This window comes from Chiloscyllium plagiosum, unplaced genomic scaffold, assembly GCF_037043375.1.
Source record: "Chiloscyllium plagiosum isolate Xiang-an unplaced genomic scaffold, Cpla_swu_hap1 HiC_scaffold_53X, whole genome shotgun sequence".
Taxonomy (NCBI): Eukaryota; Metazoa; Chordata; class Chondrichthyes; order Orectolobiformes; family Hemiscylliidae; genus Chiloscyllium; species Chiloscyllium plagiosum.
This window is the reverse complement of record NW_028270191.1, coordinates 11585459-11604578: the sequence shown is the minus strand read 5'-3', so window position 1 is coordinate 11604578 and position 19120 is coordinate 11585459. Positions and strand designations below refer to the sequence as shown.

At 41.6% G+C, this 19120-nt stretch overlaps 1 protein-coding gene across 6 annotated transcripts in view; it reads left to right on the top strand.

The window, feature by feature from the left end:
• The window catches only part of LOC122543379 (SWI/SNF complex subunit SMARCC2-like), a 157167-nt gene that overhangs the window by 28902 nt on the left and 109145 nt on the right, over positions 1-19120 (top strand). For all 6 annotated transcript variants that reach the window (XM_043682053.2, XM_043682052.2, XM_043682055.2 and 3 more), the window contains exons 6-8: positions 1011-1080; positions 10769-10838; positions 14251-14326. In XM_043682053.2, coding sequence (XP_043537988.2) covers positions 1011-1080; positions 10769-10838; positions 14251-14326 — 216 coding nt within the window. The remainder of the gene's footprint in view (positions 1-1010; positions 1081-10768; positions 10839-14250; positions 14327-19120) is intronic.

Genomic DNA, 19120 nt, shown 5'->3' with positions numbered 1-19120 from the left:
AAAAACTCTTAGTTTTTCTGGCTATTTCGATATTTCAAAGTGTAGCACCCTTCACTCATCTCAAGTGAGCATGTGCATTCTTAATATTAGACATATGTATTTCCTGGGATCACTTTGAATTCCTCTTCACCAGTTTACAACGTGATTCCATTAGGTTTTGAGACTTTTAGCTTAGTTTTTCCCCTACTACATTATGCAGTCCTATCTTGCACTATGTTATCCCATGTTGGCAATGCTATATACTGGTCAAGCAAATGGCACAGAAGCATTTGATCACATTTCCCTTATGCCAGCCTATTTTAGCATAATTTAAGTCCCCCATTATTACTACTCTACTGCTACTGAAAATCTTTAGGTTGCCTGTAGATCTCACTGTTGATCATGTACTTGCTATTCAGTGGTTTGCCAATGTATTCCCAATAGAGTCACAGATCCTTGATCAGCTCAGTTCAGATAAGCTTTCCATGACCATTCATTGCCAGCCCATAAATGCACCGGAGTGGAAGTTGTAATGATGGTGGGTCACTTTTGAACCACTACTATGAGCATTCCAAGATCTTGATCTGCCAATAATAATGAAACACATTTTGGTGAGCTTTTTTTAATTTTGCTGCCTCTAAGTAATCTGGTGGATAGAAATGTTCCATGTTGCTTGTGACAGTAATAGTATCAGATCCCAAGGCTGCATTGAAAAGACTCAGTTGTGTAGTGCCATTAGTTCTCCAGGGCGAGCCCATCTGATTGTTCTTTCTTTCGTGCTCATGGACCATACTTAGCTCAGCTCATCTCCTGGATAATGACATACATAGTCCAGAATCCTGGATGCAAACTTCATCTGCCATTCCTTAGTGCTGCTTGTTGTATGGGCAGATTTATGTGTTCTTGCTTAAATATGCCTAGCCTTATTTCACTGGAGAGACATTTGGCTCTTTCTTTTCTGAAGTATTCTTTTTATTAAGCCATGACTATGTCTGTCTTTGTGCCTTAATTATTTAAATGCTTTTCAACAGGGTACTGTTACTGAGGACAAGTCAAATGCTTCACACGTTGTTTACCCTATTCCCGGCAGCACTGAAGAAGGTGAGTTTTGTGGTTCTCCGTTTTCTCAATCCAGTATATAGTCTTAGTTGCTTAGTCAAGTGAGTTCACTTTGTCATTCTGAACTGAGTGGTTACTACTTAACATTTGGTTTTCAACTTGAGCAGATTTGTTGTTTGTAGTAGGTGTTGGTTTGGAATTCTGTTTTGTCCTGGGCCAGCTGAATTTGGAATTTCCAGTGTTCTTGAAATTATTTCCAGAATCATGAATCTTTTCCTACTCAAACATATGAAGTTATCCAGGAAAAATGTTCCCCAGTGACAATAGGCGCAATGAGTAAGGTTGCTGAGCATTAGGTTTATGAAGATTATGTGACTCAGGCTCTGATTTTTCCTCTGTTTATGTCTTTTGTTCTGCTTTTTCGGACAGGCATTCCTGAAATGTTTATGTTCCAGTCCTGAAGGTGATATGTGGAGTCTGGTAACTGGATACATTTCCAGAAGACTTAACAACTCATTTATATTCATAGTGCGACTGATGGAGTAATGGCGCTTGATTATCAGCTCTCTCTTTCTGTCACCATTCATAATAAAAACAGCATGGCTGACCAGTTCTCTTCACTATTCCAGTCATTCCAACATTAGTTTGGAAAAGGATCCAAGTTGAACTGGTCATTGCAATGCTGTGATCAGACCAACTGTTGACATTCAGTCTATATTCTGGAAGCCAGGAATCTTGGATTGAGTTACACATCTGTGTGTTAAAAGTCCAAAATCAACAGGAGGTTGGTGGCACCATAAAATAGTGTTTATTACAGTAAGGAGAAAGTGAGGTCTGCAGATGCTGGAGATCAGAGCTGAAAATGTGTCGCTGGGAAAGCGCAGCAGGTCAGGCAGCATCCAAGGAACAGGAGAATCGACATTTCGGGATTCCTGAAGAAGGGCTTATGCCCGAAACGTCGATTCTCCTGTTCCCTGGATGCTGCCTGACCTGCTGCGCTTTATTACAGTAAGTCCTCACTTCACGTTGCAGTTGTAACTTTAAGTGAAAATTGATTTCCATAGGAATCCATGTTAAAGACAGAGTTACATTCCTGCAGACAGCTTTTTCTTTTGGGAAAAAATCTTTGTACAGATTCAAATAATGTCCTGTATGTGTATTCCTAGCTGAAATAACTTGAAACATAAAATTAATAACTAAATATAAAATCTGGGTAGTTAGCTACGTCAGGACATTTCTCAACAGAAAACAACGTGAAAACATTAAGTTGAAAAAGTGTACATTCCAAAGTACCTATATTCATAAATAAAATACCCTTTAAAATAAAGCCAGCCTCCAAAATAAAGAGGAAATGCAATATATATGTAATTACTAGACATAAATATTGAGTAAATTCTCTTGAAGTTGTAATTGGCCAGGCTGTATCTAATGGCAAAAGCTGGTCAGTGCAAGCAGAACAATTTACATTGACATATGTCTGCTGTGATTTGGAGGAGCCGGTGTTGGACTAGGGTGGGCAAAGTTAAAAATCACACAACACCATGTTATAATCCAACAGGTTTATTTGGAAGCACTAGCTTTCAAAGTACTGTTTCTTCATCTGGTGGTTGTGAAGCAGGACCATAAGACACATAATTTATCGCAAAAGATTCCAGTCTCATGCAGCTGGAATGATATATGGAATAAATCTAGATTTAAGTCTTTCATCTTTTAGAATGAGTTTGCTAGGTTCGGTCTGCTGCAAACTTAAACTGAAACTCGCAGTGTTAAAATTTTTGACTGTGTTGGTTTTATATTTTTGTCTTATTAAATTTAAATACAGGTTATCTCCATCTAAAGTTATCAATAAAACAGTTTAACATTCCAGTAAAAACAAAATACTGTAGATGCTGGAAATCTGAAACAAACAGAATGCTGAAGAAAGTTAGCGGGTCTGGCAGCACCTGTGGAGAGAGGAACAAAGTTAATGTATTAAAACAAGTATGACACCTCTTCTACAGAACTAGTTCCAAAGAAGAGTCATACCTGACTCAAAATATTACTGCTGATTTCCTTCAGCATTTTGTGTTTGTTTCAGTTCAACATTGTTCCCTACAGATTCCTGTGTGGCCTGCCTGCTCTCGAGAATTTTCACCATACTTTTGCTCGCCCTGAATTTCTATTCTTGCCCTCAGTTCCTCTTCACTGCGCATTCTTTATACTTCTGGTGTTGGCTTTTTCTGCTGCCAGCAGTTCCAAATTTATGATCAAATCTTGGGCTCCACACTGTAGCAGACATGTGTCAGTGTCAGTTGTTCTGTCTGCACCGACCAGCTTCTGCCATTAGATGGAGCCTGAATTTTTATTGATGACTTCAAATGAAAATGACCTGTACTTAAATCTAATAAGACAAAAATATAAAACCAATACAGTTAGAAATTCTGGATCTAACATCTGAGCTATATCATGTGTTAAAAATGTACATTACAGTTATTCAATTGGCTCATATTACTTCTAAATAAAATCAATATTTGATGCTTCCACCTTTCAGAAAATTGTGGTAGGGTTAGGGTTAGATTGATAGGATAATATCCTATCTAGAAACAACCAACCAGATCCTTGGTCCCTCCTCCTTTTGCTTATTGTGCGACCCTAACTTTGCTATACTCTTCCCCAAATCCCTCACCATGTCCCTTTGCCCTGACCAACCCACTCTATTACTTATTTCCGTCCTCTTAGCCTGCTGCACTATCTAGTGTCGCCTATTCTGGATTGATATGTTCCAAGGATTTTATATCATCTCCCACGCAAACGAACAGCCTCTTTTCCCCCATCTCCAACCATGCTTCAGAGAAACATGTGCAGTTTTTAATGCCACTAAGACTAATCACCTCACTGCTCACAGCAATGATGCAGGCTAGCTTTAACTGTAGTTATGAGGTTATGATTCTGGGTCCTCCATTGGTTTGTGATCTGTGTGGTTGCTAGCTGCATGCAACAACTTCATAATGCTGCCAAATTAGACACAAAGTTACTGCCTGCCTTTGAATCAGTGGATGTGAGTCAATCATGCATTGCAATCCTCACATCTGCTTTTGAGGTTATCAAATTTATCCCTCAAGCACTTTGCAGCTTTTGTATGAAAAATTACGTGAATAAAGATGTTACAAGTCACTTACCATCTGTTTTCAAGTCTTTGGGATAAAAGACCCAAAGAGTACAAGTCATGGTACAGAATGAGGACACACACTAAGGTAGGAGGCACAGACCCTTGGGTGTGAGTGCTAATAAGCCTCCCAGCAATGTGACTGTTATTACCTGGAGGAAGAATCCACTGGCAATGAGAACCAGTTCCCTCACTTCTTATCCTCCTACTCCAACAAAGTCTTTTAAAGGGTATAACAGCCTCCCTGAGGATGGCAAGATAACATAGTGGGCACTCTCCATTTCTTCCTTATCCATCCTGCACAACAGCACACCTGTCTGAAATGGGGTTTTTCACGATGTTGAGACAGCTCTCCTCATGCCAGTTACTTAGAAGCACAACTCTAAAATTCAGATGATCTTAACTTCCAGCTCAAAACTTTCATACCCCACATCTCTTAGTTCACCTTTCTCAAGTCACTTTGCACATACACCCAAATTGATACTATTCCCCTCATTAACTCTTCTTGCAGGAGAAGTCAGTGCAGCTTGTCCATCAGAGACCAGTGACTTGAGGGGCTATCTCCACTTTTAAATCCTTTTAAAAGTGAATGGGATTCAACTCTGCGTTTTCTGTGGGAGTTGAGAAAGTTGGTGGATTCTTGCTAGCACCAGGTGAGCAGCTGAGCTCTTAATTGGCTGCCATATAAAACAGACACATATGAATATCCAGCTGTTTCTCTGCTTTCTTAATCTCAGTGGGACAATTATTACCTCTTATTTAGCCTCTGTGCTTCTCTTCTGTAAATTCATCATAAGATGGGAAGGGTGGTCAAGGGAGTAGTAAGACGCTGAGGAAGGTATGGTGAGTTGATTGCAACAGTAACAAGGGAGAAGAGATAATACCAGCCCATCCAGCATTTCCAGCCCTACGTTAATGTGTATTAACCCTCGTTAACACCAAAACACCATAAGACATCGGAGCAGAAGTAGGCCATTCAGCCTATCACCTCTGCTGTGCTATTCACTTAAATCATGGCTGAGATAGACAGATTTTTAATCAGTAAGGAAATCCAGGGTTATAGGAAAAAGGCAGGAAAGTGGTGTTGAAGATTATCGGATCACCCCCCCCCAACTAATTTAAAGTTCTCTTCAAAGTTTGTGAAGCGGCAGAGACAAACCACTACAAATGCTGGAGGAAACACCACAGAAGCGCTTCACAAGAGGCTCCCAAGCACTGAGGATGTCACCTAGACAAGGGACGAAACGTCTGCAACACAAATTCCCAGCTCAGTGAACAGAACCACAATAAAGTTCTCTCTACAGCTGTTAGACACTGGTCCCAGAACAGGTCATGTGAAGCCCATCCCTACAGAACAGTTTTCTACCCCAGTGGTGGTGCCATCATCCAATGGACTGAAAGACATTCCTTCCGCACGAGTGTTTGAGCCATGTATTTAACTCATAGTGTCATTTAGCATGGACCCTTCAGTCCAACCTGTCCATACCGACCAGACATCCCAGTCTTGCTTAGTCCCATTTACCAGCATTTAGCCCATATCCCCCTCAACCTTTCTTATCCATGTACCCATCCAGATGCCTTTTAGATGTTGTAAGTGTATCCACTTCCACTTCCTCTGACAGATCATTCCGTACACAAACCACCCTCTGCATGAAAAAGTTGCTCCTTAGGTCCTCTTTAAATCTTTCCTCTCTCACCTTCAGCCTGTGCCGTCTAGTTTTGGACCCCCCCCCCCCCCCCCCCCCACTCCCAACCTGGGAAAAAGACTGTGGCTATTCACCCTATTCATGTCCCTCATAATTTTATAAACTTCTGTAAGGTTTACCCCTCAGCATCCAACGCTCCAGGGGAAAGAAATCCCGGCGTATTCAGCCTGTCCATACAAGTCGAGCCCTCCAGTCCCAGCAACGTCCTTGTAAATCTCTTCTGAAGCCTTTCAAGTTCAGCAACATCTTTCCTATAGAAGGCTGACCAGAATTGTGTGTGGTATTCGAAAATACTCATCAATGATATACAACTAACTCCTTGACTTTATTTACTCTATGCCAGTTTGCTTGTGGCTCAGGTAGTAATCCAGAGATTATTACTTTGGACATTCTGCTTTCTAATTTAGCTCCTAATTATTCAAAGGCTTTCAGCAGAACCTCTTTTCTCGTCCTACCAATGTTGCTACCACAGTGAATGACGGCGACTGGATCCCTCCCCTTCCTCTCCAGGTTCTACTGCAGCCTTAAGGAGATGTTCTTAACCCTGGTGCCTGGCAAGCAACACAGCTTTTGGGGCTCACGTTTATGGCTTCAAAGAACAGCATCTAACCCCTTAATTATTACTGTTTGCTACCACTACTACATTCCTATTTCTTCTCTCACTTGAATGGCTCCTTGTACTAAGGTGCCATGGTCAGTTTACTCATCCTCCCTTCAGTCCCCACTCTCATCTGTGCAGCTTGCAAGAACCTCATAACCACTGGACAACTGCAAGGGCTGAAGCTCCTGATTTTTTAACCCCCTAAATGTTCAAGATGGTGCTGCAGTAGCAGGACTGAGCCCAGGGCTCGTCCACTCCCATCTGCTTTCTTTCACTTTTCTTTCTTCTTTTTGCTTTTGCTCTTTTTTTTTTCCTTTTCTTTAAAGCCTGGAGAATAGCAGGTGAAGGGGGAGGCCTCCTGCAGCAGTAGCGCCAAGTCGAGCCAGACACTGCTCCACCCCAACCTCGGGTCTCCCAGCAAGTGAGAAGCAGGTCCAGGACTGACTCTCCCAGCCCAAACTCGCAGGCTGAGCTGAGGCTCCGGGTCCATGCCTAGGCCCAAGATGCATGAAGGAGCCGTAGCGTTGGCAAAAGGGATGGAGGACCCCATTGACCTATGGCAGGTAGAAGCATCTGGAGGAGTGATGGATGAGGAACAGTAGGTACGGAACCCGTGCATTCCCAGGCCTGTGGCTCCAGTTCAGATGTGGTAATTGCAATTGTGACAGTGGCGGAGGCCTGTAACTGAGACCCCAGAGCCCGTTTCAGAGATTCTGGCTGATGTCAACCAGCAACTGGTGGAGCAGCAGATGAGGAACAAGCAGAAGAGTGAAAGATGAATTCTATTGCAGTAAGTTTTTCAAGATGGCGCTGGAACATGGCGACACTTCACGTATAACACGTGAAAAAACACTTATCACTAATTATTATGTGCATGTGGCAATATGTCTTAAGTCCTATCTGACTCGCACACAGTCACACCATCCTCTCTCTGATCCCAGATTAATTTTGAATGACCCAGTCTCAAGGGTGTGACCACTGTCTGGACGTAGCCCAATGTCTGCATTTCAGACTCTGGTTCCTCAACTATGATCCAAAGTTCCTCAAGCTGCAGACAGATGTATTACCTCTAGGTCATATTCGTGTCCGTTAGCTCCCACACATTGAATTAGCAACAAATCGCCCATCTTGTCATCACTATCATATTTGATTTAATTTATAAATAAATTACTAATCATGTTTTGATTTTATGAAAAGAAATAAGTCATGTGTATCAACCTTGTACTTCAGTTATTTTTAAGAGAAGAAGAAAAACGCTAGAGACCTAAGCACAGACTGAAGAACTGAGTTTTATTTTAAAACCTGGATATGTTCACTAATCCTGCTGACCAATCAGTTTCTTTCCCTGTACTCTCATCACACTGTGGTTTCTAACTCAGTTGCTGTCTCACTGCAAGTCAGCTCTTGAACCACACCTTTTATCCCCTCCCACTTTCCTCTTGCTCTGGAGAGTTTGGTGCACCAAATTTCCACTTTGAGCCAGATTTCCAACAGTATACTCACTCGGCCTTTGCCTCACTCTTCTGAGGTCTCACACTGACCGTGTTCCTTTCTAACAATACCAGCACTATGCTCCAGACGTGTGACCTGTAGTGGTTCCCTAGCCAGAGGAAGCTGCTGTGTTTCAAGGATCATCTGAGTTCCACAAACCTTTGATACAGCATTTGAGGAAAAAGTCATCTGTCATGATCCAGACCCCCAGTTATACTGGGAAGAGCTCAAGAGTAGGTGATAGAAGGGCATGTGTAAGTAACCAAGGGAAGTACAGTGTTAAGAAACACCAGGGTATTTGTCTGCTATTATTACATGAAAAGGAATTGTCCACTAACCGTATTGCATATACTTATTCATGGAGGTGACAGTCATGAAGGAACGTATGGATTTATGTACTGCAGCTGATTTATTATACAAGCTGACGTTGAATTGTAGTTAAGGAAGATAGTTTCTTTGGCACTGGTTGTAGATTGGCCACAGAGGGGATCAGAATGCTTTGTAAAAAGTGGGTGGTGTTACACAGAAGTGAAGACTGTGGAGGTAATCTGTGTTGGGATAGCCCTTGTAGCAATCACCAAGGACTGCTGAGAGCAGTGGTGATTCTGCTGATCTGCCAACTGTAACAACCAAAGGTTTGAAGTTGTGATGGGTCTAATGATTCTGGGCAGGCAACCTGGAGGATACTGCAGCATTCAGTCTGACCTCTTCAGGCATTGAAAATGTGTTTTTCACACACAAAACGTTTCATCAATGAACACCTCATTGTGATTCCTCTCTGTTAATGTTTGGGCCACTCTATCTGGGATCATTATCCATCGGAGCAAGGATTATAAACTTTGCCATCCAGAAGTAATCCTTTGACATTATTTTCAATGGAAGTTAGAGTTGAAATTACAAAGTTTGAACTGCAGGAATTGTTGTCATTGAGTTTTCAGGACATTGAGGAAACGGAAGCTTATCCGTTCACCATGGTTGTGTGTGTGCTGTGGGCACCTTCAATTCAATGTAGATGCTGTTGATCACATCCTGTACCTTGTTTGGCAAAATGGGAAAATCATTGAGCAGAGTACTGTCCTGGTGTTCATTGATAAGTCAGTCCCTGTGACTGCCTGATGTTACCCTCTGCCTCAGGATCTGAGGATAGAGATCATCTTTACAACCAAAGAGAAAACAATACGGCCAGCTGCTTTAACCTCAGGCTATCTTGTAGCTGGTCAGTTACACTGCTGTCCCCTTTGCTGTTGTGCACTCTACTTAATGTAGGATTTTTCAGGAAAATCCTGATTTTGCCTGTGCTGCTTGGGAGATCTTGTGATGCTTCCCTGCATCTGGGCCAGATGCTCTGGATTCAAATCCCACCTTTGGACTTACGGGCCATTGAAATTGTGTCATAGCACAATTCAAACAGGTTGATCTGTAAATCCTACTGATAAACCTATGGCAGGCAGTAAGAGCAGGAGAGTATCCTGGTCTCCCAGAACCATGTGGGAGCTGGAGCGTAACAACCTCTTCACGTCATAGACTCCACACATAGGACCTTGCCATCAGCAAGCGTCATCCTCATTCTGAGGGACTATCTGTCTCTCTATTGCATATCCTAGGAAGAGGTGGTGTCCCTGATGAGTTACATTGTATTTAAGTAGTAACTGACTCTGCTGCATCTCATGAGGCTCCACCCCCCCCCCCCCCCCCCCCCCCCCCCTTTCCTCCTGAGTATCAACAACAAACCTAAGTCTTTGGGGTAAGGCAGGGGCATTTCATTATAACATTCATGAGACAACAAGATGTACAAGTTCAATTATGTTCTTTTAAATATTTAATTTTCTTTGTGTTGCCCTGGGGTTTATAAATTTCAGAATAAGGGACCTTGTTGGCTGACAACCCAACTGCGAATGATAGGGCAAAGGAGTGGAGTGAGTAAGCAGACAGAGCCTGAGAAATAAAGTTCATAGAAAACTTGTAGGGTTTGGGGTTACAGAGATGAGAGAAACAACATCATAAATGATGAGCATTTCAAACTGTGATGCTGGAGGAGCAGGGCCAGGACATGTCAATAAATTTCAGTGACCAGGACTTGATGGAAAATGGGATTTGGGGAGCAGAGTTTTTTTAAAAACTCATTCATGGGATGTGGGCATTGCTGGTTAGGGCAGCATTTATTGCCTATCCCTAATTACCCAGAGGACAGTTAAGAGTCAACCACATTGCTGTGGGCCTGGAATACCATGCAGACTAGATCAGATAAGAATTGTTGGAAATGAGACAGATTATCAGGGAGGTAGGTGTGGAGATGGGGGCAGAGATTTGCAAGGTCTGCAGAGGTTGAATTGAGTTTCAGTGAAGAAGTTTATGGCACTTTTGAAAGGAGACCTTGCAAGGCCTTCCTTGTAAGTACAAGTTCTTAAATAAAAGGAGATATTTACATAACCAACGAGTGAAGACAGGAAGATTGGTGCTAACCAATTTAGTGGCATTTACGATAACAAATTTCTCATTGATTTTCCTTCAGAGCTTGCTGTTCCTCTGCCATGTTTGCTGCTCACAACTAAGCATGGGTGAGAACTAGCCTGTGGTTCATGGAACGGCTCCTCACCAATTCTGAATTCTGCTTACAGTAACAATTTTCCCTAGTCACACCCATCCCGATTGGATTTTCTCAGATATTTTGGTGCCTTCTAGAGGTGAATGCACTCCTGAGTATTTTGAGCCCTGAAATAAAACGTGCCTTTTTTTTGGACAGATTAAATGTTAGTCATAGTCTCTAACATGTCAATTCTCTTCCAGAAGAGTGGGTGCGGCCAATAATGAAGCGAGAGAAGCAGGTCCTCCTACATTGGGGTTATTGTCCTGACAGGTAAGTATCTAGCTTTCAGTTGCATGTTAGATTAAAGTAGCCATGTCTATGCTACAGAAAAAGTTTGGAGGAAAAGTTAGTACAGTTTACCTTAGCTCAGTTATATAATCAGAGACTATTAATACAGTGACACAGGGAGAGCATTCATCTATTGAGTCTTCGCTAGCAATTGGTAGAGAGTAAATAAGATTACAGAGATGATTGCTTGATTGAAAGACTGGTATGGTAGAAGTGAGTTCCAGTTCATGGAGCACTGGTGCCAATGCTTGGGAAAGTGGTTACTAGTGGTGTGCCACAAGGGTCTGTTTTGGGACCACTGCTGTTTGTCATTTTTATAAATGACTTAGACGCAGGCATAGGTGGATGGATTAGTAAATTTGCAGACGACACTAAAGTCGGTGGAGTAGTGGACAGTTTGGAAGAATGTTACAGGTTGCAGGGGGACTTGGATAAACTGCTGAATTGGGCTGAGAAGTGGCAAATGGAGTTCAATGCAGCTAAGTGTGAGGTGATGCACTTTGGGAAGAAAAACAGGAAGGCAGAGTACTGGGTCGATGGAAAGATTCTTGGTAGTGTGGATGTGCAGAGGGATCTTGGAGTCCATGTACATAGATCCCTGAAAGTTGCCACCCAGGTGGATAGTGCTGTTAAGAAGGCATACGGTGTGTTAGGTTTCATTTGTAGAGGGATTGACTTCCGGAGCCACAATATTATGCTGCAACTAGATAAAACGCTGGTGCGGCCACACTTGGAATATTATGTACAATTCTGGTCCCCATATTTCGGGAAGGATGTGGAAGCATTGGAAAAGTGCAGAGGAGATTTACCAGGATATTGCGTGGTGTGGAGGGAAGATCTTATGAGGAAAGGCTGAGAGACTTGAACCTGTTCTCATTGGCAAGAAGAAGGCTTAGAGGGGATTTGATAGAGACATACAAGATGATCAGAGGATTAGATAGGGTAGACAGTGAAAGGCTTTTTCCGAGGATGATGATGTCCGCGTGTACGAGGGGGCATAACTACAAATTGAGAGGTGATAGATTTAAGACAGATGTCAAAGGCAGGTTCTTTACGCAGAGAGTGGTAAGGGCATGGAATGCCCTACCTCCTAATGTAGTTAACTTAGCCACATTAGGGAGATTTAAACAATCCTTGGATAAACACGTGGATGATTTTGGAATAGTGTAGGGGGACGAGCTGAGAATAGTTCACAGGTCGGCACAACATCGAGGGCTGAAGGGCCTGTTCTGTGCTGTATTGTTCTATGTTCTAGATTGGGATCTGTACCAGTGGAGTGGTCTATACCTGAACTGTGCTGGGGCTGGTATTCTTGCGAACCACATAACTAGGGAAGTAGAGTGGAATTTAAACTCAATAGTGGAGGCAAAGACCCAAATTTGGGAAGTTGTGGTGAATTAAAGTGTGGGGGAAATGCAACAGGTAAAGGAATTAATGTGGGAAATGATAAGCAGACAATGACAGGAAGGGACAAGAGAATGCAGATCCAAGAGCAGATCAACAGATAAAGACTAAAGATAAAAAGGGCAAAACTTAAGATAGGAAAAGTTTCCTCGTATTTAAAAAAAGAAAGGACTTAACAAAGTAAGTATTAATCCTATAAAAAAATTAGTCTGGAGAATTAGTAATCTGCCAATGGTTTTAATTTTCCAAATACCTAATGTAACTTTTTTTTCCAAAAAGGGAAGACGTGTGTACTGTAGACTTAAAAACGTTAAATGTTCAGGGATTGAAAACATCAGCAATAGCTCTTTCCTGGAATAAACTGTTTGCTGAGATTTAAGAGGCAAGGAGAAATTATTATAAAGGAATTAAAAACATGTTAATTATTTAGATTTCCAGAAGGCACTTAATAAGGCACTACATCAAAGACTATTGCAGAAAATTAAAGTTCATGGTGTAGGGGTAATGTATTAGAATGGAGAGAAGATTGAGTGGCTAACAGGAAGCAAAGAGTACGAATAAGTGGATCTTTGTCAGGCTGACAGGATGTCACTAGTGGTGTGCCACAGGTGCCGTGCTAGAGCCACAATACATAAAGATTCAGGTGTGAGTTGTGCAGAGGACATGAGACTATAAAGGGTATTGATAGGTTAGATAAGTGGGCAAAGAGCTGGCAAATGGAGGACAATGTGAGAAAGTGTGAAATTGTCTATTTTAGCAGAAATATTTTTTTAAAAAGCACATTCTCTAAATGGTGAGAGGTTGCAGAGTTCTAAAATGCAGCAAGACCTGGGTGTCCTAGTTAATGAATCGCAGAAGATTAGTATGCAAGTACAGCAAGTAATTAGGAAAGCTAATACAATTGTGTTAGCTAATACTGTTGTGAGGGGAATTGAAGCCAAAAGTCGGAAGGTGATACTTCAGTTATAGAGGGCATTGCTGAGACCTCATCTGGAGTATTGTGTATAGTACTAGTCATCGTATTTATAGAAGGATGTTAATCACTTGAAGCAGTCAGAGAATGTTTTCTCGACTAATACCTGGAACGAGTGAATTGTCTTCTGAGGAAAGGCAAGGCAGGTGTTATCTGGTGTTTAGAAGAGTTAGAGGTGACTTAACCAAAACCTTTAAGATTCTTAGAGGACTTAATTGGTTGCATGTTGAAAGCACGTTTTGTCATGTGGGAGAATCTAGAACTAGGGAATCATAGTTTTAAAAATAAAGAGAGATCTATTTAAACAAAGATAAGGAAACCTTATTTTTTCTCAGAGCGTTGAGAATCTTAGAATTCCCTTCCTCAAAAGGCAGTAGGGTGTGGAATCTTTATATATTTTTAAGGGCGAGGTAATAAATTCTTGATTACCAAAGGGATGAAATGTAATCAGACATATGCAGGAATGTAGAGTTCAGGTTAAATTCGGATCGGCCATGACCTTAAGCAAGCTTAAGGGCAGAGTGGCCTACTTTTGTTGCTTGCTCCTGTGATCATACTGTTGTCGCATCAATTACTTTTTCTAGGTGTTGCTAAACACTACTTCCAATACTCACCAATCCAAGCATTACATTTTAAAGGACACAGTTCATCTCAGTCGATTTCATTGTGTCACTTGTCTGCAAAGTTATGTTTCAAATATCTTTTCAATAATTAAATGAATAACTGTACAGGTTTGTGTTATAAAGAAATGTAAATTGATCAGAACTTTGTGGCTGTTTTTAATTCTTTAATGGAATTCATTTCGGACCAACTTAACTCAGTTAGTATTTATCCAAATTCTGATGAAGCGTTGTTCAGAACAGCAATCTAGAGGTTGGAACCGAGAGATTTTCATGTTTTAATAATATTGTTGAATCGTAATAATATTATTACAAGAAATTTGCCTGATAATGTTAGCCTGCGGCCAAGTCTGCTCCATTACGGTGTTGCATTTATTCCTGTGTTATGTTCCTCTAGTTATGATACATGGATTCCAGCCAGTGAAATTGAGGCATCGGTTGAGGATCCCCCACCAACTGAGCGGCCCAGGAAGGTTTGCGGATTTATAATTCCTGATCTCTTCAAGTATGCATATTTGTAATGTTTCATAAATGAGAATTCTACAGATTTTGGGCATTTAGCAAAGTTTTGTGAAAAGGGAATCATATTTGACAAATTCATCACAGTACTTTAAAGATGTCACAAGTGGTATGGGTAAAAGGCATGGAATGTACTTGGATTGCCAAAAAGTGCAACAGAAGCTTTTATTGCAGAAGATGGTGTTGGGGTGATAATATCAGTATGGATGGAGGATTGGTTAGCTAACAGGAAACCGTGTTGGGATAAATGGATTATTTTCATGTTGGCAAACAGCTGACAATCTATATGAATGAGTTAGATGAACTGTGTTGTTGCCAGATTTGCTGATGATACAAACATAGGAAAGCAAATTGTGAGGAAGATACAAAGAATCTGTAAGGGTAATAGGTTCAGTTTTGAAAAAACATTTAATGCACAGCTGTGGTATAGAAGCGTAGAAGGCCATTCAACCCCTTGAGTCTCCTCTGCCATTCAGTATGGGCATGGCTGAACATTGAGCTCAATACTTGAATTTCCCACCCACCATAACACGAGGTAAGTATTGCTACAACTCTACAGGGCATTGGTGAGACCACATATGGTGTACTGTGTATTCTTTTGGTATCTTGCTCAGTGGGATAGACTTGCATTCAGAACAGTTTTGAGAAGATTCAGGAGACTGATTCTTAAGCTATAGAGAGTTGTCTTATGAAGAATGATTAAGCAGTTTGAATTAACATTCTCTTTGGGGTAGAGCAGATGAAGGTGTGACTGAAGAGATGGTGCAACAGGGAGAGCTTCAGATTCCTGAGACATTGGGGCCATTTTTGGGATAAGTGTATTCTGTAAAAGCTGGATGGGATTCGCCTGAAAAGGAATAGGACCAGCATCCTCACATGGAGGTTTACCAATACCATTAGGATGGATTGAAATGAGATTGGTAGGGGGTAGTATCTTGGCAGTAGTGCAGAGAGGTGAGACAATGAGAGGGATTAGACGTTAAAATCCTAGTCAGTGAGTCTAGAAGGCAGAGGAAAGATAGGCCAGGTAAGTATGTAATATATAATGAAATCATGCAGTGTCAGCATGGCTTCATGAAGGGAAATGATACTAGACAAATTTACTTGAATTCTTTGAGGACGTTACAGAAGAGATTAAAAGAGAACCAGTTGATGTAATACACTTGCATTTCCAAAAGACATTCAATAAGATTTCAAACATGAAGCTGCTTAAGTTAAGACCCCATGGTTTTGGAGGAGTATGTTAGCATGAAAGAAGATGAGCTAACTAACAGAATTCAGAGAGTCGGGATAAAAGGTATGGCAACCTGAAATGGTGTGTCACAGTGCTGGGACCACAGTTATTTGCAATATATTGTTACGACACGGGGTAAACCCCCCCCCCGGCTAATTTTAAACCCGACACACAGAGAGGTGTACCGCGCACCGCAATCTGTTAAATTTTGAGAGGCAAAAAACTATCCCAGAGGTCACCATTTTAAGTAAACAAAATTAACAATTTTATTCTTAAGTCCAACAGAGAACACTAAAACCAACAACTACTTACAACTCCTTTGTCTTAAACCTATCTTTTACCTCCCACTCTATAATACTGATCCGATAAATTCCATCTTAAATTTACGGTAACATCAATTTCAAACCCAGGGATAGTCTTCAGATATTGAACTTTCTCTGTAGATTCCTCTAAGTCGACTTTGGTGTTCTGCTGCACGAATTTCTTTTAGATGGATACCTTTCAGAGAGTCATTCTGCTCGCAGTCTGTTGGTTCTTGGCAGCTCTTTGTAGTTCTCCCCCTAACTGTTTGGCTTTATACCTCAAAACATCAGATCATTTGATCGGTTTGATGTCCTCTCAAACAGTAAAATTCAAATTCGATTGGATTTGGTCTCTGAAGCATAATTTAAACTGGCCGAATTTGAATTTGTTTTTGTTCCATGGCAACACAACTCCAGGTATTTGTTTCGACCAAGCGTTACATTTTTACCTTGTTCAGGACACTGTGCTTTCAGACCATGCTCTCTCTCTCGATGCTCAAGAACCCATCTATGTCCATCTTAAATATACTCAATGACCTGGCCTCAACAGCCTTCTGTGGCAATGAATTCCATAGGTTCACCACTCTCTGGCTGAAGACATTACTTCTTATCTCCGTTCTAAAAGGTCTTCCCTTTACTGTAAGGTTGCGTCCTCATATCTTAGTCTCCCTGACCAATAGAGACATCTTCCCAACATCTACTCTGTCCAGGCCTTTCAATATTCTGTATGTTTCAATGAGATTCCCCCCTCACCCTTCTAAACTCTATCGAGTAAAGACCTCAAACGTTCCTCGTATGTTAAGCTGGGACCATTCTCGTGAACCTCCTGTGAACATGCTCCAGGGCCAAGATATCTTTCTTGAGATATGAGGCCCAAAACTACGCACAGTACTCCAAATGTTCCCCGACCAGAACCTTCTACAGCCTCAGAAGTACATCTGTTAGGCATGTGTGGATGAAGTTGCAGGGATATCCATTCTTGGCGAATATTCTGTAGAGATGGTGTTCTTCTTCTTGCGTTCATAGGTTGGGAGTACTGCAGTGTGTTGCAGCCCTTTTGAAGAAAGTACTAATGCAGGTTCTCTTGTGTGTGTTAGGGTGGTTGCTGTTGTAGTTCAGGACCTGGTCCATGTATGTGGCTTTCCTGTACACTTTTGTGGTGCATTCACCATTCTGTGTTGTTTGTACTATCACACCCAGGAATAACAGTTGATTGTTAGTTTCTTCCTTTCTCATAAATCTGATCCCTATGAGTATGGTGTTGATAATCCGGCGTGTGTTCTCGATTTCTGTTCTCTTAATGATAACAAAAGTGTTGTCTACATATCTGATCCAGAGTTTGGATTGGATTTGTGATAGGGCTGTTTGTTCCAATCTTTGCATCACTGCTTCTCCTATGAGCCCAGAGGTGGGTGAGCCTGTAGGTGTTCCATTGATCTGTTCATGTTTGGTTGTTGAATGTGAAGTGTGTTGTCAAGCACAGGTCTAGTAGTTTGAGTATCCAGTCCTTGTTGATAGGTTCCCCGTAATGTTGTCTGTTCTGCCTGTCCAGGAAGTTGGCTATTGTCCCTCTGGCTGGAGTTTTGTCAATTGAAGTGAACCGTGCCTGTGGGAGATTTGTTATAACCAAAGCAGCCATCTTGTCACATGTTAAAAGCCTGGAAACAATTTTAAATCTCATATTAGAGTCTGCTTGTTAAGCTTGTACATTCCCAGGCTCAGTGAGTTGGTTGACCTTGTAGCTGTACTAACACATGATTGTGAAACTCTTTCCCAGCATGGGAATGTTCTTCTTTTCCAAGAATCTATTGTAATACTAACACTTGCTTATCAGATACTAACTAGCACTGTCCAGACACTATGTGACTGGGGCTAGTGACTGGGCAAAGTGTCTACTTACTCATCATACTGCAATTAACAGTTGGTAATTGTTAAATGATTGTAACCTATACAATCATGCAACTCTCTGTATCTCGTCGGAGTGACTTGTGACCATTGGGTCGACTTGTCTCTTCCCATGAGCTCACGAATAAACAGTCAATAACTCGAGGTTTGTGTGGCATGATTCATTGTTCTTCTAAATTGGACCACTACGAGCGAATCACCCACTTCATCATTCATTTCATCCCCGACAGTGCCGTTACATCAAATGAGACCATTGCTTTGTTCTTGTCTATGTTTATGTTCTTGATGTTGTCTAAGAATTCTTGTCATGATTGTATGGAGCGTTTAGATCCGCTAATAAGATGTTGTAGTTTTTGTTGGAGAGAACATTAAGAGAACAGAAATCGAGAACGCACACCAGATTATCAACACCATACTCACAGGGATCAGATTTACAAGAGAGGAGGAAACCACTCCCATTCCTGATTTGGAGATGCTGGTGTTGGATTGAGGTGTACAAAGTTAAAAATCACACAACACCAGGTTATAGTCCAACAGGTTTAATTGGAAGCACACTAGCTTTCGGAGCGACACTCCTTCATCACCTGATGAGGAGCATTGCTCCGAAAGCTAGTGTGCTTCCAATTAAACCTGTTGGACTATAACCTGGTGTTGTGTGATTTTTAACTTTGTACTCCCATTCCTGGATGTGATGGTACAAACAACACAGAATGATGAATGCATACACAAGAGAAGCTGCATTAGTACTTTCTTCAAAAGGGCTGCAACACACTGCAGCACTCCCGACCTATGAAGGGAAGAAGAAGAACACCATTTCTACAGAATATTCGCCAAGAACGAAATTCCCAACTTCATCCGCACATGCCTAACAGACAGACAACGCAATGAGGACATGCCATGACCCAACACACTAACCACGCTACCTTATATAAAAAAAGCATTTTGGAACTAACAGCCAGACTTCTCTGCCCAATGGGATCCATAACGGCCCATAAACCGACAGCCATGCTTGGGCAACAGCTCACCAAAACAAAAGACCCTATCATGTGTAAGACTGATGTAATTTACAGGATTCCATGCAAAGACTGCACGAAACACTATAGCAATCCGCATCCACAAACACCAACTAGCCACTAAACGCCATGACCAGCTGTCACTAATAGACATACACACAGAGGACAAGAACCACATTTGACTGGGACAACATAGGGCAAGCTAAACATAGCACAGTCAGAGAATTTCTAGAAGCATGGCACTCAGCCGTGGACTCCATCATCATGCACATTGACCTAGACTGGCCACTACAG